This window comes from Eleginops maclovinus, chromosome 13 (genome assembly GCF_036324505.1).
Source record: "Eleginops maclovinus isolate JMC-PN-2008 ecotype Puerto Natales chromosome 13, JC_Emac_rtc_rv5, whole genome shotgun sequence".
Taxonomy (NCBI): domain Eukaryota; kingdom Metazoa; phylum Chordata; class Actinopteri; order Perciformes; family Eleginopidae; genus Eleginops; species Eleginops maclovinus.
Window position 1 is genome coordinate 24,840,092 of NC_086361.1, and position 24,396 is coordinate 24,864,487.

General features: G+C 47.5%; 1 protein-coding gene across 2 annotated transcripts; it reads right to left on the reverse strand.

Annotated features, from left to right (window-relative positions):
• Positions 1-6,721: 6,721 nt before the first annotated feature.
• Positions 6,722-23,675, reverse strand: dnai2b (dynein, axonemal, intermediate chain 2b). Of its 2 annotated transcripts, none has more exons than XM_063898428.1 (12): positions 23,324-23,603; positions 21,215-21,376; positions 11,740-11,861; positions 11,247-11,386; positions 10,916-11,029; positions 10,613-10,752; positions 10,392-10,514; positions 9,809-10,032; positions 9,539-9,674; positions 9,113-9,259; positions 6,925-7,180; positions 6,722-6,842 (listed from the first exon to the last, which is right to left on the reverse strand). In XM_063898428.1, exons 1-12 carry the CDS (start codon positions 23,504-23,506, stop codon positions 6,826-6,828), a joined length of 1,764 nt encoding a protein of 587 aa, XP_063754498.1. In that variant the 5' UTR covers positions 23,507-23,603; the 3' UTR covers positions 6,722-6,825. The 2 variants fall into 2 exon arrangements, with proteins under 2 accessions (XP_063754498.1, XP_063754497.1); XM_063898427.1 differs by having other exon boundaries at positions 6,728-7,180; positions 23,324-23,506; positions 23,584-23,675.
• Positions 23,676-24,396: the final 721 nt, after the last annotated feature.

Consider the following 24,396-nt stretch of genomic DNA (forward strand, 5'->3'; position numbering starts at 1 on the left):
CCTTCCACCTTCCCCTCAAACCCCTCCCCGGGGGTCGGTTGGAGGTCTGGCTCAGATCCAGGTTCTGGTCTGCAGGAAGAGCCGGGTTCCACTGAGACACTCAGCTGATCTCCAGAGACAGATAACCCTGCAGAGACAGACAGGTCACGGGAGACAGTTCTTTAGATATATTTATACTCGCAGCTGGACTGTGGGTACACCACTGACTCTAGCCGGGGGGAGGGGCCTTAGGTAAGACCCTTAATGCTCTGTGCTTCAGGCTTGACTGAAAACAATCACTTAGTCGGACCGGCTAGGCTATGCCTTGGTCAAGAACGTCTGTCAGGTTTTAGGGAACCAGACCAGGTGACCCCAGGGGAAGTAGATCCAAGGAAACACGACATCTGGATTAACAGCTTCTAGCTCAGTGTTCCAATATCCACAGTCAAACTGATTTCCCAGCTAGTGATTGAGGGGGGGAGGGGGTCAGGATCACTAGTCTCTGTTCAATGACCGTGAGCCTTACAGCCCCCCCACCCTGACTGTAACACTGAGGCGTCTCGTAAACTGGACAGTAATATTGTACATCACTGCAGTATTACAGTACAATACTGCAGTATTACAGTACAATAATACTACAGTATTACAGTACAATAATACTACAGTATTGTACTGTAATACTGTAGTAATGTAGTAATTAGGAAACAGAAAAGGGGGAAGCGTGGAGGTATCCGGGCGAGGCTAGCGGCTAGCCCACACAAGCCGGCAATTCCAACACTACTCATGGCAAATGTCCGTTCACTGGACAACAAGATGGACAACATACGGTTACTTAGAACAACCCGGCGTAAGGTGAGGGACTGCTGTGCTTACGTGTTCACGGAAACATGGCTCCACAACAACATCCCGGACTCCGCTATTCAACTAGACAAGCTAATATGCTACCGAGCAGACAGAGACATAGTTAGCGGGGGGAAGACCCGCGGCGGCGGTGTGTGTGTTTACATCAGTGATGCTATTGTTGTTAACCAGCACTGTTCCCCGCTGGTGGAGTTTATGGTTCTAAGGTGCCGTCCTTTTTACCTGCCGAGGGAGTTTTCCGCCATCTACTGGTGGCGGTTTATATCCCTCCGAGCCCCAACAACAAGGACAGAGAGGAGGCACTCAGTGAACTTTACAAAGCCATCAGTGAGCAACAGACAGCACACCCAGACGGCCTTCTCATCGCAGCTGGAGACTTCAACCATGCTAACTTAAAAACTGTTCTGCCTAAAATATACCAGCATGTTGATTTTCCAACCAGGTCTACACGACCATCAAGGGAGCATACAAGGCCTCCCCCCCCCCCCCCCTATCGGCCTCTCTGACCACCTCACTGTCCTGCTGAAACTGGCCTACAGAGCAAGGGTAAAGGTTGCCAAACCGGTTTCAAAACAGGTACGGGTGTGAACAGAGGACAGTACTGCTGCACTTCAAGACTGCTTTGATACGACAGACTGGGACATGTTCAAGCAGGCAGCAACTTACAACCATCCCATTAACACACAAGAATACACAGAGACAGTCACAGGCTACATCACCAAGTGCATTGATGATGTAACCACCACCAGAGCCATCACCATCCGAGCCAACCAGAAGCCATGGAGGTCCGCACGCTGCTCAAGGCCCGCGACACCGCCTTCAGAGCTGGAGACCCAGCTGGGCTGAGAGCAGCCAGGGCTGACCTGTGCCGTGGCATCAGGAAAGCTAAACGTCTGTACACCAGGAAAATCACAGGACATTTCAAAGACAGCAGGGACTCATGGAGCCTGTGGCAGGGTATTAGGACCATAACGGACTACAAACTACCACCGCAGACCTGTGAAAGTCACACCTCCCTGCTCAACAAACTCAACGGCTTCTTTGCACGCTTCGAAGCACAGAACGAGACAACTGTGCAGAAACCCACGACTGCAAACCCAGCTACAGCTCCAACCACATCGTGAAGGTCGCTGACGACGCCACCGTGGTGGGTCTCATCAGCCACAACGATGAGACTAACTACAGGAAGGAAGTGAACCAGCAGCCCGTTGGTGCCAAGGTAACAACCTCTTCCTCGATGTGGGGAAAACAAAGGAGGTTGTTGTTGACTTCAGGAGAACCCACCCCCAACCCCCCCTCCCTCTGACCATCAGTGGTGCTGCTGTGGAGCAGGTGAGCAGCACCAAATTCCTGGGTGTGACCATCACAGACGACCTCACCTGGAACAACAACACCACTGCAGTGGCAAAGAAGGCCCAGCAGCGCCTCTACTTCATCAGCAGCGCCCCCCCCGTCATGCTCTCATTCTACCAAGGCGCCACTGAGAGCATCCTCAGCAGCTGCATCACACTGTGGTTTGGAAGCTGCACCGCCTCCAACCGCAACTGCCTGCAGCGCATCGTGAACTCTGCCCACAGGATCATCGGGGTCTCACTCCCTACACTACAAGACATCTACAGCACCCGCCTCACCCGCAAAGCACTCGGCATTCCGGGGGACCCCACCCACCCCTCCAACAGCCTCTTCAGCCTCCTGCCTTCAGAGGGAAGGTTCCGCAGCCTCCGCTCGAGCTCCACCAGGCTGAGGAACAGCTTCTTCCCTCCCTCCCTCTCTCCTCTCACTCTCCCTCTCTCCCTCCATCTCTCGCTCTCTCTCTATCCTCCGTCCCTCCCTCAATCCTCTGTCTCTCTGTCCTCCATCCCTCCCTCTCTCCCTCCCTCCCTCTCTCCTCTCGCTCCCCCTCTCTCCGTCCCTCCGTCTCTCTCCCCCTCCCTCTCTCTCTCTCTCATCTCCCTCTACCCCCGCTCCCATCTCTCCCCTGACCTCTCCGCCCTCCGTCCCACCCACCTTTCCCCACAGCCTCAATGGAAATGTAGCAGGACATGAATCCCCCTCCCTCACACACCCGTCCCTCATCCAGCACCAGTCACCTTCTATTCTCCGCTGCTACTGAAAATGTACTTTGCCCTAAAGACCCACCTGCACCACCGTCACACTGTGTTGATGGTGTCTAACATATGTATATATTACTTAGGTTTTGTTTTGTATACCCCTTTTTACCCCCCCTTTTTACCCCCCCTTTTTTTCTAGGCTCTTATCTTTTTATGTTAGATGTTCTTTTTTATTTCACTGTGGGACTGCCAGAAGCAGTATTCCAATGTTCTGTATGTACAACACATGTGGAGACTTTGACAATAAAGTGGACTTTGACTTGATATACTGTAATACTGTGATACTGTAATACTGTAATACTGTGATACTGTAATACTGTGATACTGTGATACTGTAATACTGTGATACTGTGATACTGTGATACTGTAATACTGTGATACTGCAATACTGTGATACTGTAATACTGTGATACTGTAATACTGTGATACTGCAATACTGCAGTAATGTACTGTGATACTGTGATACTGTAATACTGTGATACTGCAATACTGCAGTAATGTACTGTGATACTGTAATACTGTGATACTGCAATACTGCAGTAATGTACTGTAATACTGTGATACTGTAATACTGTGATACTGTGATACTGTAATACTGTGATACTGCAATACTGCAGTAATGTACTGTGATACTGTAATACTGTAATACTGTGATACTGCAATACTGTGATACTGCAATACTGCAGTAATGTACTGTAATACTGTGATACTGTAATACTGTAATACTGTAATACTGTAATACTGCAGTAATGTACTGTAATACTGTAATACTGTAATACTGTGATACTGTGATACTGTAATACTGCAATACTGCAGTAATGTACTGTAATACTGTAATACTGTGATACTGCAATACTGTGATACTGCAATACTGCAGTAATGTACTGTAATACTGTGATACTGTAATACTGTGATACTGTGATACTGTAATACTGTGATACTGTAATACTGCAGTAATGTACTGTAATACTGTGATACTGTAATACTGTAATACTGTGATACTGCAATACTGTGATACTGCAATACTGCAGTAATGTACTGTAATACTGTAATACTGTAATACTGTGATACTGTAATACTGTAATACTGTGATACTGTGATACTGTGATACTGTGATACTGTGATACTGCGATACTGCAGTAATGTACTGTAATACTGTAATACTGTAATACTGTAATACTGTGATACTGTAATACTGCAATACTGCAGTAATGTACTGTAATACTGTGATACTGCAATACTGTGATACTGCAATACTGCAGTAATGTACTGTGATACTGTGATACTGTAATACTGTAATACTGTGATACTGCAATACTGTGATACTGCAATACTGCAGTAATGTACTGTGATACTGTAATACTGTGATACTGTAATACTGCAGTAATGTACTGTAATACTGTAATACTGTGATACTGCAATACTGTGATACGTACTGCAATACTGCAGTAATGTACTGTGATACTGTATTACTGTAATACTGTAATACTGTGATACTGCAATACTGTGATACTGCAATACTGCAGTAATGTACTGTAATACTGTGATACTGTGATACTGTATTACTGCAGTATTACAGTATCACAGTATTACAGTATTACAGTATCACAGTATTACAGTATTACAGTATCACAGTACATTACTGCAGTATTACAGTATCACAGTATTACAGTATTACAGTATCACAGTATTACAGTATTACAGTATCACAGTACATTACTGCAGTATTACAGTATTACAGTACATTACTGCAGTATTACAGTACATTACTACAGTATTACAGTATTACTGCAGTATTACAGTACATTACTGCAGTATTACAGTATTACTGCAGTATTACAGTATTACAGTATCACAGTATTACAGTATCACAGTATCACAGTATTACAGTATTACAGTATTACTGCAGTATATACAGTATCACAGTATTACAGTATCACAGTATTACAGTATTACTGCAGTATTACAGTATCACAGTATTACAGTATTACTGCAGTATCACAGTATTACAGTATTACTGCAGTATTACAGTATTACAGTATTACTGCAGTATTACAGTATTACTGCAGTATCACAGTATTACAGTATTACAGTATTACTGCAGTATTACAGTATCACAGTATTACAGTATTACTGCAGTATCACATTACTACAGTATTACAGTATTACTGCAGTATCACAGTATTACTGCAGTATTACAGTATCACAGTATTACAGTATTACTGCAGTATCACAGTATCACAGTATTACAGTATTACAGTATCACAGTATTACAGTATTACTGCAGTATTACAGTATTACAGTATCACAGTATTACAGTATTACTGCAGTATCACAGTATCACAGTATTACAGTATTACAGTATCACAGTATTACAGTATTACAGTATCACAGTATTACAGTATTACTGCAGTATCACAGTATCACAGTATTACAGTATTACTGCAGTATTACAGTATCACAGTATCACAGTATTACAGTATTAATGCAGTATCACAGTATTACAGTATTACTGCAGTATCACAGTATCACAGTATTACAGTATTACTGCAGTATCACAGTATTACAGTATTACTGCAGTATCACAGTATCACAGTATTACTGCAGTATCACAGTATCACAGTATTACAGTATTACTGCAGTATCACAGTATTACAGTATTACTGCAGTATCACAGTATTACTGCATTAAAAGAAAGAGAAACTTACAATGATGTAAACTGGAGACTGAACCTGAATCTCTCAGACAGGGTTATAATTATGTCACCCTCTGCCTTTTTATACATCAAACTATTCGTCACACACACACACACACACACACACACACACACACACACACACACACACACACACACACACACACACACACACACACACACACACACACACACACACACACACTTTAAACTATAATGATGTAAGTATTATTACTTTCATCCGGACTCGGCCCTTTCCCTGGTGGTTCCTCCGCCCCCCCCCCCTCTGGAGGCTGTGAACCCGGTGAAGATGATCTCCACAGCGGCGGTGATCCTCTCTGTGACCCGCTGCTTCAGGCCCTCCAGCACGCGCTCCTCCAGCAGCAGCAGCACCTCCGCGGCGACCACAGAGAGCGCGTGCTGCACCAGAGCCCGCAGGGATCGGGTCTCATCTGGGGTCCTGGATCTGGTCGTCCGGGTCCCGGTGCGCCTGGTCTCATCGTGGGTCTGGATCTTATCAGTTTTCCTGCTGGTCCCGGAGAGTCTGCACCGTCTCTTGGACATGGTGTTGTTGTTGTTGCTGTCTTATCGGAACAAAGACGGGATGTAAACACTGCGAGATCACTTCCGGGTTCAAAACCCAGCGTGTGTATGTCAGACGTAAACGTGCTTATGCCAGGACATTACGTCACCTGCTGCGTCAGACCCGTTCTCCTTTCAAATGTTTCCCCTCCTCGGCTCTTGGCCAGATAAACACCATTATGTGCCAAATATTATACAATATATAAATATATAGATGTGTATATATATGTATATATATACACATCTATATATTTATATATATATATATGTATATAAATATATAGATGTGTATATATATATACACATCTATATATTTATATACATATATTTATTTATATATATATGACCTGGAGTTTTAGTGGAACTGCTTGGTTTTATAAAGAATTATACTTTTATATTATATCACAGATATTCAGATTATTGGAGGACTAGAAGCATAAAGTCATCTAAATATTAAAAATGTAATTATGGACAAAAGAGACATGAAAACTCATTTTGATCCTCAATCTTTATTCATTGAACATAAACGTAGTTTTTATAGAACATATGTTATAAATATGTCTTCAGTCCTTCTTCTCCTCCTTCACTCCCTTCTCCTCAAACACTTCTTTTTCCTGAAATAAAACAAAGTAATTTGAAGTTTCATTTTCTCTGAGGGTTATTCTGAATCAGACTGTGTGAGTGAGTGTGTCTCACCCCCCCCCTCTGGGTGAGGCAGTAGAAATGTGTTTCTGCCTGGCTGATCAGCTGTTGAGTATTCTCCTCTCCGTCCTGCCCCCCCCAACCCCCCCCCCTCCTCCTCAGACCGGCATTTCTCCTTCAGTCGGACCTCCCTCTGCCGGGCCTCCAGAACGCCCCCCACCTCCTCCTCAGACCGGCTCTTCTCCTTCAGACGGACCTCCTTCTGCCGGGCCTCCAGAACCCGCTCCCTCTTGGTCTCCCGCTCCAGCATCTGAGGGGGGGAAATATGTTTATTATTACATATATGTTTTACTTTCTATTTATATTGTTTATTATTTCTAATTATGTTTATTTGAAATACTATTGTTGTTGTTATTATGGTCATTATTATAGTTCTCATCCTTTGACCAATAAGAGCACAGATAAATGTAAACAGGAAGCAGATCTCAGGCTGTGATTGGTCGTCGTGTTTCAAACCGACTCAGCCTATAATCCATGTAATGATAATATAACCTGAGCTAAATATAACAACAACAACAACAACATATAATCATAAGAATAACAATTAAAGCTGCGAGCAGCGATGAGCAGGTCTTTGACGATACACGCAGGTTCACTGTCGTCTGCATGTCGCCACTTGACAAAGGTGTCTCGAGGACTCTGCCGTTAGCAAACGTGGGAAGTGTCTGGCCGATCTGAAAATGTACTTAGGAGTTACAGCTGTAACATAAACATGACAAGTGATCTGTCGCCATGGTAACGGCATATGATGACACCCCATAATAGGCATAGGTTTCTTGAGGTCTGCATCATTATCAAACGTGAAGTTTTGGGCCGTTTGGAGCATGTTCAACTAAAGTTATGAGATAACCCTGTTTCATGGCGAGCATTGGGTTTCTATGGCAACAGCATATTGCCATGTTGTTCCTGTCTTTGACTGCTACTTCCTGTTTGTGACTGCTACTTCCTGTTTGTGACTGCTACTTCATTGTGACTGCTACTTCCTGTTTGTGACTCTGTTACTTCCTGTTTGTGACTGCTACTTCCTGTTTGTGACTCTTACTTCCTGTCTTTGACTGCTACTTCCTGTCTTTGACTGCTACTTCCTGTTTGTGACTCTGTTACTTCCTGTCTTTGACTGATACTTCCTGTCTTTGACTGATACTTCCTGTTTGTGACTCTATTACTTCCTGTCTTTGACTGCTACTTCCTGTCTTTGACTGCTACTTCCTGTCTTTGACTGCTACTTCCTGTTTGTGACTGCTACTTCCTGTTTGTGACTGTTACTTCCTGTCTTTGATTGCTACTTCCTGTCTTTGACTGCTACTTCCTGTCTTTGACTGCTACTTCCTGTTTGTGACTGCTACTTCCTGTTTGTGACTGTTACTTCCTGTCTTGTGACTGCTACTTCCTGTCTTTGACTGCTACTTCCTGTCTTTGACTGCTACTTCCTGTCTTTGACTGCTACTTCCTGTTTGTGACTGCTACTTCCTGTTTGTGACTCTTACTTCCTGTCTTTGACTGCTACTTCCTGTCTTTGACTGCTACTTCCTGTTTGTGACTCTGTTACTTCCTGTCTTTGACTGATACTTCCTGTCTTTGACTGATACTTCCTGTTTGTGACTCTATTACTTCCTGTCTTTGACTGCTACTTCCTGTCTTTGACTGCTACTTCCTGTCTTTGACTGCTACTTCCTGTTTGTGACTGCTACTTCCTGTTTGTGACTGTTACTTCCTGTTTGTGACTGTTACTTCCTGTCTTTGATTGCTACTTCCTGTCTTTGACTGCTACTTCCTGTTTGTGACTGTTACTTCCTGTTTGACTCTGTTACTTCCTGTTTGTGACTCTACTACTTCCTGTGTTTGACTGATACTTCCTGTTGCCCGTCGTTTTCCCTGTTTTTTGTGTGTTTTGCATGGTTGTCGCTCGCCATGCCAGTGATAACATTATTATTTTAATTCTATGTGCATCATTTATGAAAGGTGTGCATAATTTGCGAGCGATTACAATAGGGTCTTCGCCAACCTCTGGTCCCAGACATTAATAATAATAATTGTAATAATTGTAATAATTGTAATAATAAGAAGAAGAAGAAGAAGAAGAAGAAGAAGAAGAAGAAGAAGAAGAAGAAGAAGAAGAAGAAGAAGAAGAAGAAGAAGAAGAAGAAGAAGAGTTATATTAAGAATAAAGTGTAGTTCTCACAGCAGCCAGCAGGTTCTTCTCGTTGCTCTGATTGGTTCTCAGGCCGCTGCTCAGCTCCAGCAGAGAGGCTCCGCCCCCTTCACTGCCACACGCCAACAACCGCCCGTTGTCCTGGAGACGCAGACTGTACAGAGCCTCATCACATACCTGAAAACACACACACAAACACACCTGAGGGGCTTAATGGTGGGAAGTGGGGCTTAACAATCGGAGGCGGGGCTTAAGGGAAACTCAGGAAACATGTCTGCGTAAAGAGAACTGGATTTCTGCTCAGTGGAAAATAAACTTGTATGTGGACAGGTTGACAGGTGGACAGGAGGACAGGTGGACAGGTGCACGGAAGGACAGGTGGACACGAGGACAGGTAGATAGGAGGACAGGTGAACAGGAGGACCGGTGGACAGGAGGAAAGGTGGACAGGTGTACCTTGAGACTCAGTGTGGGATCGTTCTGTTTGAACAGGATGTCCCAAACGTCCAACATGCCGTCCATATTCACCGTGAAGAAGACAGAGGGACGGACAGGACTCCAGCAGCCGTCCGTCAGGTAGGACGTCTGATACCTGAAGACAGGTGAGATATACAAGAGAGACAGAAAGGTGAGGACAGACAGGTAAGCACAGAAAGTGCGCAGTGGTCTTTCTGTGGACCAGGAAAGTCCTGGTCCACAGAATGCAGGACAGATAGGAGGACAGACCTAGTCCACAGGATGCAGGACTCCCGGATGTCCTCGGTCCAGACCCTGGCTGTCCAGTCCCCCACAGACAGGAAGTTCTTGGGGAAGAAGGGGTTCCTCTGCAGGGCATAGACAGGGCCCAGATGTCCCTCATAGCAACAGACCAGTTTCTCCGAGGACGTCTTTGCCTTCCTGTTGCAGGACAGCACCCCCCCCTGCTCCGTCCCGACCAGGAACTTAGTGGGCTGGGGGGAGGAGGAAATTAAACCTTCTGCACACCTACAAAGCCCTCCACAACCTGGACCCCTGCTATCTGGCTAACCTCCTTTAGGAGTACGCCCCCTCCCTCCGCTCCTCCTCTGTTGGCCTGCTTACCGTTCCCCCCACGCCTCGTCCTCTTGAGGGCTCTGGTTTTTAGCTGCACTGCTCACAGACTCTGGAACTCCCTCCCCCCCACACATCCAACAGTCACAATCACCACAATTAAGACCCTCCTCCAAACCAGAGGTGCCCCCCCTCTGTAAACACATTGTAAACATGTTAACACTTTGCCCCCCCCCGTTAACACATTGTAATCTCATAAAAAATGCCCCCCCCCCCTCACCATGGTGGGCTCAAACTCCAGGCTGACCCCCCCCAGTGCTCTGTCCAGGTTCCCCCCCCTCCCCGGGTCCAAAATCAGACGGTCTGTGGGTTCAGAGAGACGGCGGACGTCCCACCAGAGGACCTGAGGACACAGTAATCTATTACTCTATATACTATAGTAAACTGTAGACCAATAGGGCACAGGTTAGTTTCCCTTAAGCCCCGCCTCCTATCTGTTACCTGTCCGTCAGTAGAGGTGGAAAACAGGTCTGTCCCGGTCTTGGTCTGTAACCAGATGGTCTTATAGACCGGGTCTCTGTGACTCTGCTCCACAGAGGAGACGTCCACTGGCTGGCTGCCTCTACGGGAGTCCCAGAAACCTGAGGGGGAGGGACATCAGTGTGTGTCTGAATAAGTGTTTGTGTGTGTTTGTGTATGTGTGTATGTGTGTGTGTGTGTGTGTGTGTGTGTGTGTGTGTGTGTGTGTGTGTGTGTGTGTGTGTGTGTGTGTGTGTGTGTGTGTGTGTGTGTGTGTGTACTCACCTATCTGCCCGTTGTACCCCCCCCCTACCAGAGTGTGAGGGTCTTTAGGGTTGTACTCCAGACAGATGAGGGGGGATGATGCCTTCAGGGACAAATCTGGTCTGTTGGGATTCTCTGAAACACAAACACAGTCTGGTCTGGACCACCTCCGGACTTTCCTAAAAACACGGTCTACAGGTCCTGTCCCTGGAGGATCTGTATTCCTCCAGGACACCTGTCTGTCTGTCTGTCTGTCTGTCTGTCTGTCTGTCTGTCTGTCTGTCTGTCTGTCTGTCTGTCTGTCTGTCTGTCTGTCTGTCTGTCTGTCTGTCTGTCTGTCTGTTTCCCTCACCTATGTCCCAGATGTATGAGTGCAGGTCCAGGTCTCCAGTCCTCTGGTAGGTGAGACAGCAGTAAGCAGCAGCTAGTTTCTGTCCTCCATCAGGCTGCCAGGAGAGCGAGGAGACAGTGCGCTTCATGTTGTTAGGGTCCCTGAACACACCACCACCACATACACCACATTAATATATAGATATATACACAGTGTAATAACATGCTCATAATGCTAATTATGCTAATGGGGCTAGCGATGCTCATGATGCTAATTATGATACTGGGGGTAAAGTTACTCATGGTGCTAATCATGCTAATGAGGCTAACTATGCTCATGATGCTAATTATGCTAATGGGGGTAAAGTTACTCATGGTGCTAATCATGCTAAAGAGGCTAACGATGCTCATGATGCTTATGATGCTCATGAAAAGTCAAAGTACTGACTATAATTGCTGCATTCAAATATAAAACACTGAGGAGCAAAGAACCCAGTTCCAGTGTTAGCTGGTACCTGAACACGTTGATGGTCTTGGCTGACGGCGGCTCCTGGTTCTCCTCCACCTCGTCCTCATCCTCAAAGTACTCCTGATACAGGTCTACAGCGTTATTCTGTCGGATGCAGTGCTCCATCACCTTGAAAGAGACCACATATCAGGACTATCAGGACTATCAAGACCATATATGGACTCACAGGACCATATGTGGACTAACAGGACAGTATATGTGGACTATCAGGACCATATGTGGACTAACAGGACAGTATATGTGGACTATCAGGAACATATGTGGACTAACAGGACTGTATGTGGACTAACAGGACAGTATATGTGGACTATCAGGAACATATGTGGACTAACAGGACAGTATATGTGGACTAACAGGGCTGTAAGTGGACTAACAGGACTGTATGTGGACTAACAGGGCTGTAAGTGGACTAACAGGACTGTATGTGGACTAACAGGACTGTATGTGGACTAACAGGGCTGTAAGTGGACTAACAGGGCTGTAAGTGGACTAACAGGACTGTATGTGGACTAACAGGGCTGTAAGTGGACTAACAGGACTGTATGTGGACTAACAGGACTGTATGTGGACTAACAGGGCTGTAAGTGGACTAACAGGGCTGTAAGTGGACTAACAGGACTGTATGTGGACTAACAGGACTGTATGTGGACTAACAGGACTGTATGTGGACTAACAGGGCTGTAAGTGGAATAACAGGACAGTATGTGGACTAACAGGGCTGTAAGTGGACTAACAGGACTGTATGTGGACTAACAGGGCTGTAAGTGGAATAACAGGACTGTATGTGGACTAACAGGACTGTATGTGGACTAACAGGACTGTATGTGGACTAACAGGGCTGTAAGTGGACTAACAGGACTGTATGTGGACTAACAGGACTGTATGTGGACTAACAGGACTGTATGTGGACTAACAGGACAGTATGTGGACTAACAGGGCTGTAAGTGGAATAACAGGACAGTATGTGGACTAACAGGGCTGTAAGTGGACTAACAGGACAGTATGTGGACTAACAGGGCTGTAAGTGGAATAACAGGACAGTATGTGGACTAACAGGACTGTATGTGGACTAACAGGACTGTATGTGGACTAACAGGGCTGTAAGTGGACTAACAGGACTGTATGTGGACTAACAGGGCTGTAAGTGGAATAACAGGACTGTATGTGGACTAACAGGACTGTATGTGGACTAACAGGACTGTATGTGGACTAACAGGGCTGTAAGTGGACTAACAGGACTGTATGTGGAATAACAGGACTGTATGTGGACTAACAGGACTGTATGTGGACTAACAGGGCTGTAAGTGGAATAACAGGACAGTATGTGGACTAACAGGGCTGTAAGTGGACTAACAGGACAGTATGTGGACTAACAGGGCTGTAAGTGGACTAACAGGACAGTATGTGGACTAACAGGGCTGTAAGTGGAATAACAGGACAGTATGTGGTCCCTCAGAACCCTACAAGACTTATGCCAAGTTCACACTACAGAATTTTTAGCCCAATCGGCCGCTCCCATACGGATTTTGGAGCTCGGGGCCGAATTGGCACTAAATCGGCATTAAATCGGCGCTCGGCAGTCGACGTTTGATCATTATGTGTGAACTGCTCAAGAGCGAGGAGAGAGACTCCCCAAGGCCTCCCCGACGCCCGACAGATATCTAGCAAGCTAAATATCTGGACCTGTGAGTCCAAATCCTGTAGTGTGAAAAGGGTTGTGCCTGCTAATGGTTCGCTCACGAGCTACAGCCAATGAGAGCGCAAGACACGGGCTGAGGAAGAGCCCCGGGGAGAAGCTGCACAGCTTTCTAAAGAGAAGAAGCGTTGTCCTGCACACCAAGTCGACCCAGCTGTTTGAAGCCTTGAACTGGAAAGTTGTAGCTAGGCTACACTAGGGTGACCAGATTTGAGGTGGCGAAAAAGAGGACACTTGCGATTGTTGGGGGGTGGGGGGAAGCGCCAGTCAATTTAAGTACACGCTTAATGGTCCCAACAGTGAAAACCGGGCGTTTTCATGAATTTATAAAACCCCCCCGGACGCTCCGGACAGGACGTAAAAAGAGGACATGTCCGGGCAAAAGAGGACGTTTGGTCACCCTAGGCTACACAGTTCACTGAAGGTAACGTTAGCTGATGTGCTAACAAGCTTAAGCAAAGTAACTGATTGACAGTTTCTAGGTAAATATAATAACGTTCGAACCCCGGGTCATTTCCCGCGTCACTTCTCGCGTCATTTCCCGCGTCACTTCTCGCGTCATTTCCCGCGTCACTTCTCGCGTCATTTCCCGCGTCACTTCTCGCGTCATTTCCCGCGTCACTTCTCGCGTCATTTCCCGCGTCACTTCTCGCGTGTTTTCGTGAGAAAACGTAGTTTGGAGACCAGACAGACTCCTCGGGGATTTCTCCTGGTGACCAGTGGTGTAGTGGGGATTTTTTAAGTGAGGGTACGCTATTTGTGACGTCACCCCCCAAACACACACACACACACACACACACACACACACACACACACACACACACACACACACACACACACACACACACACACACACACACACTCCCACCCAAAAAGCCATACATATATTCAGCTTAACATGCAGAAATACACACAGGTGTCATATAGATTATTGTTTGTTTGTAGCCCAGTTTCCCGTCCTTTGCATCGATCCAGGGATAGGCCTCCTTTTTTCTCTTCCACATCTCCTCAGTCCAGATCGCGAACGGTGAGCTGTCGGAGCTCCCCATAGAAATATGGGAGCTCCCCACCACCTCCGCGCTAGCATTAGCAGAAGATGTGGAACTTCGGTGGTGGTGCTGGCTTGTGGCTCAGTCAACGTCTCTGGCTCCTGAATTTCATTGCTGACATCTTTCCGAAAATAAAAATCAATACTTTTCTGTCGATTTGACATTTTAATAACTACACTAACCACACTGAAATCAAAATAGGCTATACATCACATCCACGTTCTCGTTGTTTTTTTTTGTTGTCTTGTTTTAAGTGTCAGACGATTATCGAATGTTCATGTTATGTTCAAACCTACACCAGACCAGTGTGTCGTCTGATGGTGCTTCCAGAGTTGGAAGAAGAGGACTATGAAGTTACCCACGACTATGTCCAGCTTGAATCAGCAGCTCTTCAGCCCGCTCCACTGCCCGCTCCACTGCCCGCTCCACAGCCAGCTACACAGCCAGCATCTGCTCCGATCCACCTGAGAGATGTGAGACCTGGCAGATCCAGGGGCAAGAGCGACAAGCGTGAGCCACCACCAAGGTCGAAGACGGCCTTCTCTTCTAGCTCCACTTATGCTAGTGGAAGCTCCCGAAGCTCACGCAGGAGCCAACAGGTGGAGCTCACCCCACAACAGGCGGCCATGGTCGATGAGAGGAGGAAACTTGGAGAAGCACGAGAGAGACGTCCACCTGACCGCTATGGCTTCCTGGATCCTGATGGGAAACTCTCCAGCCAGCCCAAAAGCCTCCCTCGTCACAGCCACGCAGCCGTACTGCCGCCTCCACCCCCAGGTGCTGTTGATGTCCAGGCGGATGACCATGAAAACCCTGATCAGACGCTGAGAGAGAACACAGCCGCTGAGGAACGAGGAGTGGAGGAGGAAGAGACGACAGTCGAGGAGGAAGAAAAAAAAGGACGAAAATCCAGGGAGTCTTTTCATAGCCGCCCCGGAATTGGGATCAATTCCTCCTGAAAGAAAGACTCACTCTTCTTCCAACTCTGGAAGCACCATCAGACGACACACTGGTCTGGTGTAGGTTTGACGGCCGACCTGGACGTCAACGGACCGCACCTCGTCCGGCCAGGAGTCAGAGGCCTTCAGATCCGGTTCGTGAGAAACCTGCACCTCTTTCCTTGCCTAACCCCATTGAGAGGGTATCAGAGGGCGCTAGTATACTGGAGCTTTTAGTAGCGACTGCCTTTGGCATCCCGAAGCCAAGATTGCCTTATTTTGAGAGCGGAAAGGGAAAGTGACTTTGTTCTGCTTACCATGGCGTTGGAGAATCTCTTAGATATCCACGCTCACCTTTCTGAACAGTACAAGTTTCAGGTCCTTATGGATCACTTGAGGCTGCCAAGTGCATACAAACTGGCAAAGTCCTATATGCACGCCTCAACTCCCTACACTTCCGCTCTTGCTGCCCTTAAGGCAAAGTATGGCCAGCCACGGCAGTTGGTCCAAAGTGAAATAGCTAGCATCCTCAATTCACCACCTGTCAGACTTGGTGACAGCAACGCTTTCCAGGACTTCGCTCTTTCTGTACATTCATTGATTGGCATGCTGAGGTCAGTGGAAGGTGCAGACGGAAGTGAGTTACGGTGTGGCTCTCACGTAGACAGGCTTCTTGCCAAGCTCCCCATTCAAAACCGAGACAGTTTCATTGAGCACTGTTTGCTTCGTGGCATCTTGAAAGAGGGTTCAGAACAATCATACACCTTGGAAGATTTTTCAGCATGGCTCAAGGTTAAAGCCCGGGCCAAGAGTATTGCCCAACAAGTCTCGGGACCTGCGTCAGTGGAGAGACGAGAGCCAGTCCAGAAGAACCTGGGGAGAAGGGCGACGCCGACCACGATGTACCTGAGCAACACCGCCACTGTGGAGAGCCAGCCTGATGTTCAACCAAGCCATGGAAGGGGGATGACAATCCATGGGAAACCCAAGTTCCAACCTTTTTGTCCATACTGTAACAACAAGGAACACTTCCTGGGAACTTGCCCGAAAGTTAAAGAATTTAGCCCGTCACAACTGAGAACCTGGATAGAGAGGAATGATCGTTGCTACAGATGTGCCCGCTGTCATAAGCCAGATAATTGCACCCTCAAAAAGCCTTGCAATGTCTGCAAAGAGTTGCATCTCACCATCCTGCATAACATCATACCTCAACCGTCAACATCTAAAGGCCCCCATGGCTCAGAGAAATCAGCACCGGGAAACACCCTCAATCTGCTCGTCCGTGCACCTTGTTCTGCAGACACTCTGTACATGGATCAGCCAAACAGATCTCCCCGTGTGATGTTGAAGGTAGTCCCAATTTTCTTGATCAATGGCCGGCAGAGGCTGAAGACATATGCCATACTTGACGATGGTTCAGAAGAACGATCATCCTAACCTCTGCAGTGTCCCAGCTGCAACTAAAAGGACCAGAAGAGGTCCTGAATCTCAGAACTGTGCGTCATGAGGTGATTCCCATAAGTGGTGAGACAATCTCCTGTTCAATCTCCCCAGTGAGCCAGAAGAAAATCAAATTCCTTATAGCCAATGCCTTTACTGCTCCTGTCCTCAACTTGGCTGAGCATTCCTGTCCCGCCTCTGACCTGCAGAGGGAGTATTCCCACTTACGAGGCCTACCCTTACCGGACTTTGTCCAAGCCCGGCCGCTGATCCTGATAGGCTCAGATCATTCCCACTTGTTGGTGCCCAAAGAGCCTGTCCACATGGGACCTTATGGGGACCCATCGCCGTCCATACTGCCTTGGGTTGGGCTGTTCAGGGCCCAGCCAATGCCTTACCTCGACTTCAGACTTCTGATGTACAAGCCTTGTTCACACTCTGCAACACTGTATCCTGCCCAGCTACTGCTGAGTTGATGGAGAATGTGGAGAGGACTGTGGAGACTCGATTCCTTTCCACACCGTAAGGAGAAGGAAGTAACCCGCTCTAAGCAGGATCATTATTGCCTGGAGCTGCTCGAGACGAAAACTGCAGTGAAAGAAGCAGGTGGAGTGTCTCGATATGCTACCCCATTGCTCAGAGCACCGAACAGTCCACGGCTAACCTCTTCAACCCATAACTTGTTGCCATGGCTGCGAGGAACTGAACGCAGGTTGAAGAAGGACCCTGAGCTCATTGAGATCTGCAACCAGGAGATCCTGAAACTGGTCGAGATGGAGTATGTGAAGGAGGTGGATCCCAAAGATGATCAGCCAGGTTCAGAATCTTGGTATGTTCCACATCACATCATCAGACAAGCGAGTGGAAAAACACCGGCTGGTGTTCAACTGCTCTTTCCAGCTTCATGGCCTGAATCTGAATCGCAGCCTTCTTCCTGGTCCAACTCTGGGTCCCTCTCTTCTTGGCGTGCTCCTCCGTTTCCGTGAGCACAGCGTGGCCATCAGTGGTGACATAAAATCTATGTTCCACCAAGTTCATCTACTCCCTGCTGACAGGCCACTGCTAAGATTCCTCTGGCGAGCTATGGCTCAAGATACCTACCCAAAGACCTATGAGTGGCAGGTGTTACCTTTCGGTACAACTTGTAGTCCTTGTTGCGCCATTTATGCCCTGCAGCGTCAAGCCAAAGAGCACCCAGAGAGTGATGAGGAGTGATGAACTCAGTGTTGAGGGCATTCTATGTCGACAACTGCCTGCAAAGCTTCCCTTCTTCGGCCACAGCCAAAGCACGTCTGGACAAACTTCGTTCCACACTGTCTCGCGGGGATTTTTAAATTCGCCCCTGGGGATAATGATCCCGCGTTTTTTCGAAAAACTCCCCCCAAGGGAAGATTCAGCACGGACTTGTGGCTCCTCAAGTGGGGACCCCCCGGGAAACCACCTTAGGGTTTTCGCTGGAGCTGCCTTCCTGTAGCCGGGGAAAAACCCGTGGCACCCCTCAATTCCCACACTCCGCCCAATCATCGCACTCTGCCAGTAATACACCCCCCGGGGATACTTACTTATAAACCACCGGGCCAAAATGCTGGTTCGGACTTGTGGAAGACCAAACGAGGGGTGGGTGACCCCATCATTTCCCTAAGGGTTTACCGAAGGCTGAAGTGGGGAACAGGAATGGCTGACCCTCAAGCATCAACTGCCTGTGCAAGGGCCCTGTGCTGACCGTCGGGTACACGAGAGTGTGTTTTCTGTGAGCCTCAAAGGGCCATGGCACTGTGGTCTACTTACGTGCCATGACAGCCAAGATCATGTTCATGTGCATTCGTCAGGCCCGTCCAGGGTGTCACCAAAGACAGTTGTCAAAGCCCGACTTGAACGAGCGCGGCCTTGGAGGGGCCCCAGTTGGCCCACCTTGGTCTGAACTTACCTTTCATTTCCCAACCATCCTTTTTGGGGTGACTCCCCCACAGGCGCCTGGTTAAACCCGAGTGTGCCCCTACGGCTTTTTCACTAATCCAAACCGAACTCCCTCAATAAAAATGTGGGCATCCCCAAACAACCCGCGAGACCGACCCAGCAATCACTCGTGACCTGGGGCCCAAATAGCTGCGGACGGGGCGGCCTCCTTTCCCCTTTACACCCTGAGACTTGCGCCTGTTGCCCAGGTGTTTTCCCCCCACCCCATCCCCCCAGACACACGAACGAGGAGGCGTTACGGATGTTCATGTGTAAAACAATGAGCCTTCTTTAAGAGTCCTTCCTTGATGGGTTTGGTGTAACAGTATGTAGACTCACTTTAAAAAGGTCCTCCCTGCGATGTTCAGTGTTACAGTATGTAGAGTCTCTACTTTAAAGAGTCCTCTCCTGCTGATGTTCAGGTGTATATCAGTATGTAGTGTCTCTACTTTAAAGAGTCCTCTCTGCTGATGTTCAGGTGTATATCAGTATGTAGCGTCTCTACTTTAAAGAGTCCTCTCCTGCTGATGTTCAGGTGTATATCAGTATGTAGAGTCTCTACTTTAAAGAGTCCTCTCCTGCTGATGTTCAGGTGTATATCAGTATGTAGCGTCTCTACTTTAAAGAGTCCTCTCCTGCTGATGTTCAGGTGTATATCAGTATGTAGCGTCTCTACTTTAAAGAGTCCTCTCCTGCTGATGTTCAGGTGTATATCAGTATGTAGAGTCTCTACTTTAAAGAGTCCTCTCCTGCTGATGTTCAGGTGTATATCAGTATGTAGTGTCTCTACTTTAAAGAGTTCCTCTCCTGCTGATGTTCAGGTGTATATCAGTATGTAGTGTCTCTACTTTAAAGAGTCCTCTCCTGCTGATGTTCAGGTGTATATCAGTATGTAGAGTCTCTACTTTAAAGAGTCCTCTCCTGCTGATGTTCGTCCTTTTTTTTCAGTTATCTTTCTAATATGGTGAATCTGCCAAACTGAATCCCACTCCACCTGCCAGCTAAGGGGCGGAGACTATAAATAGCCTGCTCACCCTTTAGTTCATCCTTTGCACTCCCTGCCAGCACACCAATTTAACCCTGTGTCCTGAGTTTCCTCCACATATCCTGAAGTGTGCGTCTTCAAGTTAACGTGAGTGGTCAATTCATTGTTTATTGTTTCATTTGTATGCCTTTGTGGTAGTTTTGCTGATCCCTTTGTTCTCAGACATGTGCTAGGAGCCATGTGGGAATTGTTTGTTGCTTGTTTGTTACTTTGCTGTTTAGTTGTGGATTGCGTATTCACACATGATTGTTGCTTGTTCGTTGCCTTTGCTGTTTAGTTCTGAATTGTGTATTTGCACATGATTGTTGGTTTCTCTGTTTGATTGACCACTTCGTTATTTAATTGTAGTTGTATTGTTTCTTTGTTTTCTCATGCAGCACACAAAATAATCAAGACCAAAAGGGAAAATAAATACTGGTTCTTGCATTAAACCCTGCCTTCTCCTTGCCTCATTGCATCCTTGCCCTTTGGGTCTTCTGACCGAGACCCTGTCTGCTCGCCACACTCACTCTCCCCGAACCAAATCACCCCTACAGTTCCTTCAGGTGTCATATAGATTATTGTTTGTTTGTAGCCCAGTTTCCCGTCCTTTGCATCGATCCAGGGATAGGCCTCCTTTTTTCTCTTCCACATCTCCTCAGTCCAGATCGCGAACGGTGAGCTGTCGGAGCTCCCCATAGAAATATGGGAGCTCCCCACCACCTCCGCGCTAGCATTAGCAGAAGATGTGGGAACTTCGGTGGTGGTGCTGGCTTGTGGCTCAGTCAACGTCTCTGGCTCCTGAATTTCATTGCTGACATCTTTCCGAAAATAAAAATCAATACTTTTCTGTCGATTTGACATTTTAATAACTACACTAACCACACTGAAATCAAAATAGGCTATACATCACATCCACGTTCTCGTTGTTTTTTTTTGTTGTCTTGTTTTAAGTGTCAGACGATTATCGAATGTTCATGTTATGTTCATGTCGTAGCCAATATAGGTCACGGACAGATACTGGGGATGTCTTATGTAGGTTGTTCTCACCATTGCCAATATCTCCGGATTGACATTTGAGTTGTAAGCTATTTTATATTTATTATTTTTTTATATATCACGTCGGGAGAAGTGGGTGGACGGCGTACCCCCGCGTCCAACGCCCACTACACCCCTGCTGGTGACAGATCGTGTAGTGTGAGACCCCCTGTCGCCGTTCAATCGCGTAGTGTGCACACCACAACGACTTCAAGACTCCCGAGCGAGTTGTGTAGTGTGAACTGGCAAGCGACCGTACGACTTTGAAAGTCATGTAGTCTGTGCAAGGCATAAAAGGACCCTACAGGACCAGGTCTTACCCCCCCCAACTGCAGGACACTGTTGACGTAGCTCTCGTCCTTCTCCACCTTCTTCCTGAAGCGAATGGTCTGTTCCATCTCCTGGGGGTTCACATCTTTGGGCCAGCCCCCCTCCACATGGTTTATCCCAAAACTGTCGGAGTCAAAACGCTCCGTGTTCACCTGCAGGGGGAGACACAACAACAGGTCCTTAATAAAGAACATTTCAACATTAAACCAACAGTAACACTGAGCCTTGACCCCCCTGTCACACTGAGCCTGGACCCCCTGTAATCTTGAGCCTGGACCCCCTGTAACACTGAGCCTGGACCCCCTGTAATCTTGAGCCTGGACCCCCTGTAACACTGAGCCTGGACCCCCTGTAATCTTGAGCCTGGACCCCCTGTAACACTGAGCCTGGACCCCCTGTAATCTTGAGCCTGGACCCCTCTGTCACACTGAGCCTGGACCCCCTGTAATCTTGAGCCTGGACCCCCTGTAACACTGAGCCTGGACCCCCTGTAATCTTGAGCCTGGACCCCCTGTAACACTGAGCCTGGACCCCCTGTAATCTTGAGCCTGGACCCCCTGTAACACTGAGCCTGGACCCCCTGTAACACTGAGCCTGGACCCCCTGTAATCTTGAGCCTGGACCCCCTGTAACACTGAGCCTGGACCCCCTGTAACACTGAGCCTGGACCCCCTGTAATCTTGAGCCTGGACCCCCTGTAATCTTGAGCCTGGACCCCCTGTAACACTGAGCCTGGACCCCCTGTAATCTTGAGCCTGGACCCCCTGTAACACTGAGCCTGGACCCCCTGTAATCTTGAGCCTGGACCCCCTGTAACACTGAGCCTGGACCCCCTGTAATCTTGAGCCTGGACCCCCTGTAACACTTAACTAAGGACAAACGCTGCAGGTTCTGCAAGAGGACCTAGTCTGCCCTCTAAATGATCAACTCATCTGTATCACATGGGACATTCGAAAGTGGCTGGACGACTGCAATTGTAACCCCCATTTTCAAGTCAGGTGACCCTCTGAGCATCGACAACTACCGTCCAATTAGCGTCCTACCTGTAGTATCCAAGGTGGCTGAGAAGTAGGTATCAGAACCGCCTGTCTCCTTCTTAAACAACAGTCAATTTCAACATCATCCCATGCGGTTTGGCTTTATGGCAAATTACTCCCCAAACAGCCAACTGCTTTTTCATAGAAAAGGTCCGAGCAATGGTGGACTAAGGGGGTGTTGTTGGTGCAGTATTGTTGGATCTACGCAAAGCTTTTGATACATTCAACCACAAGGTCCTTCTGTCCAAACTGTCAGCTTTTAACTTCTCTCCACTAACTCTCAGTTGGATTAAATCCTACCTCACCGGTAGGCGTCAGTGTGTTATTGTCATTAATCAACTCTCTCCAGCCCCCCCCCCCACACACACACACACCTCTTATCTCGTGGGTTACTCAACGTAGCAACACCAGACTGACCAGTAGAAGCACCACACGTGCCGACGTATCAGTCCCCTTCAGGAAGAGGACTTTAGGTCGGGTATTGCTCTCTGTTTCAGAAAGACAGACTGGAACTCTCTGCCCAATCCGATCAAAGACACCCCCACCTTTACAGCTCCACACTGCTCCCCCCGCTCTGGGAACATCACCTGCACACACAGGTCTGTGTTGGATAGGGCGTGTGTGTGATATGCTGTGAGGTGTTGCCCCTAGTTTCTGTGATTGTGATGTGCTATATGTGACATGTAGTAACGTGTGTTGTTTGCATGTTGCTGTTCTCTTTCATCCTTTCTGTTGAACTGATGCTGATGTTCTCAGTGCCGGCGCTAAGGGGGGGCATTCGAGGGCCGTGCCCCCCCTAGCGGTCATTGATGCCCCTCCTACCAGCTGTGAAGCATATTCTCGATCTGTCACAATCGACTATAATTGACGCTGAGTTCGAAGCTGCTAAAGAGTTTTTATGACCCAATGCCCCTCCAGTAGATCTGCTCTGGCGCCGACTCTGGATGTTCTGTGATGTTGGGGCTGTCTGTTATCTGGCCGGGTCAACAGCTGGAAAGGAGCCATGTTGGCTAAAGCTGCCCCATGTACTGGTCTTTATATATTCATGTGTGCTGGTCTCACCTGGTGCTCGGACATGTCTCTGCCGGCCTGCAGGCCCTGGTCCCGGGGAGTCTTCAGCAGGAAGTGCGGGGCTAGGCTCGGGTCCGGAGGCAAATCCAGCAGCAGGTCCGCGGGGCGGTCCGAGAGCAGGGGCTGCCGGCCGAACTCACTACGGAGCCGCGGATAACCGAGCACGATCTCCATCTGCGGGGGAAACACCGACAAGATAACGGACTGAACACCGACTAGATAACGGACCTGATAAGACAGGGACTGCTTACCGATTAACACCCCGTCTAAATGACGGATGAACCCTGAATAATTACCGGTTAAACTCCTCAGTAACTCACTGAGCTGTTGTTGAGGTTTGCTGTATCCTAGCAACGAGACTTTACCGCATCCTAGCAACAACATTTGAATAAACTTTATTAAAAGTATTCAATGTTTCCTGCTGCAGCACAACATTCTCATTTAAAGCGTTTTCTTGTAAATACGGAACAGGATTAGAACCAAATGGAAAAAAAGGTTTTCTTTGGTTCTGAGAGTCTCTACTTTAAAGAGTCCTCTCCTGCTGATGTTCAGGTGTATATCAGTATGTAGAGTCTCTACTTTAAAGAGTCCTCTCCTGCTGATGTTCAGGTGTATATCAGTATGTAGCGTCTCTACTTTAAAGAGTCCTCTCCTGCTGATGTTCAGGTGTATATCAGTATGTAGTGTCTCTACTTTAAAGAGTCCTCTCCTGCTGATGTTCAGGTGTATATCAGTATGTAGAGTCTCTACTTTAAAGAGTCCTCTCCTGCTGATGTTCAGGTGTATATCAGTATGTAGCGTCTCTACTTTAAAGAGTCCTCTCCTGCTGATGTTCAGGTGTATATCAGTATGTAGTGTCTCTACTTTAAAGAGTCCTCTCCTGCTGATGTTCAGGTGTATATCAGTATGTAGTGTCTCTACTTTAAAGAGTCCTCTCCTGCTGATGTTCAGGTGTATATCAGTATGTAGTGTCTCTACTTTAAAGAGTCCTCTCCTGCTGATGTTCAGGTGTATATCAGTATGTAGCGTCTCTACTTTAAAGAGTCCTCTCCTGCTGATGTTCA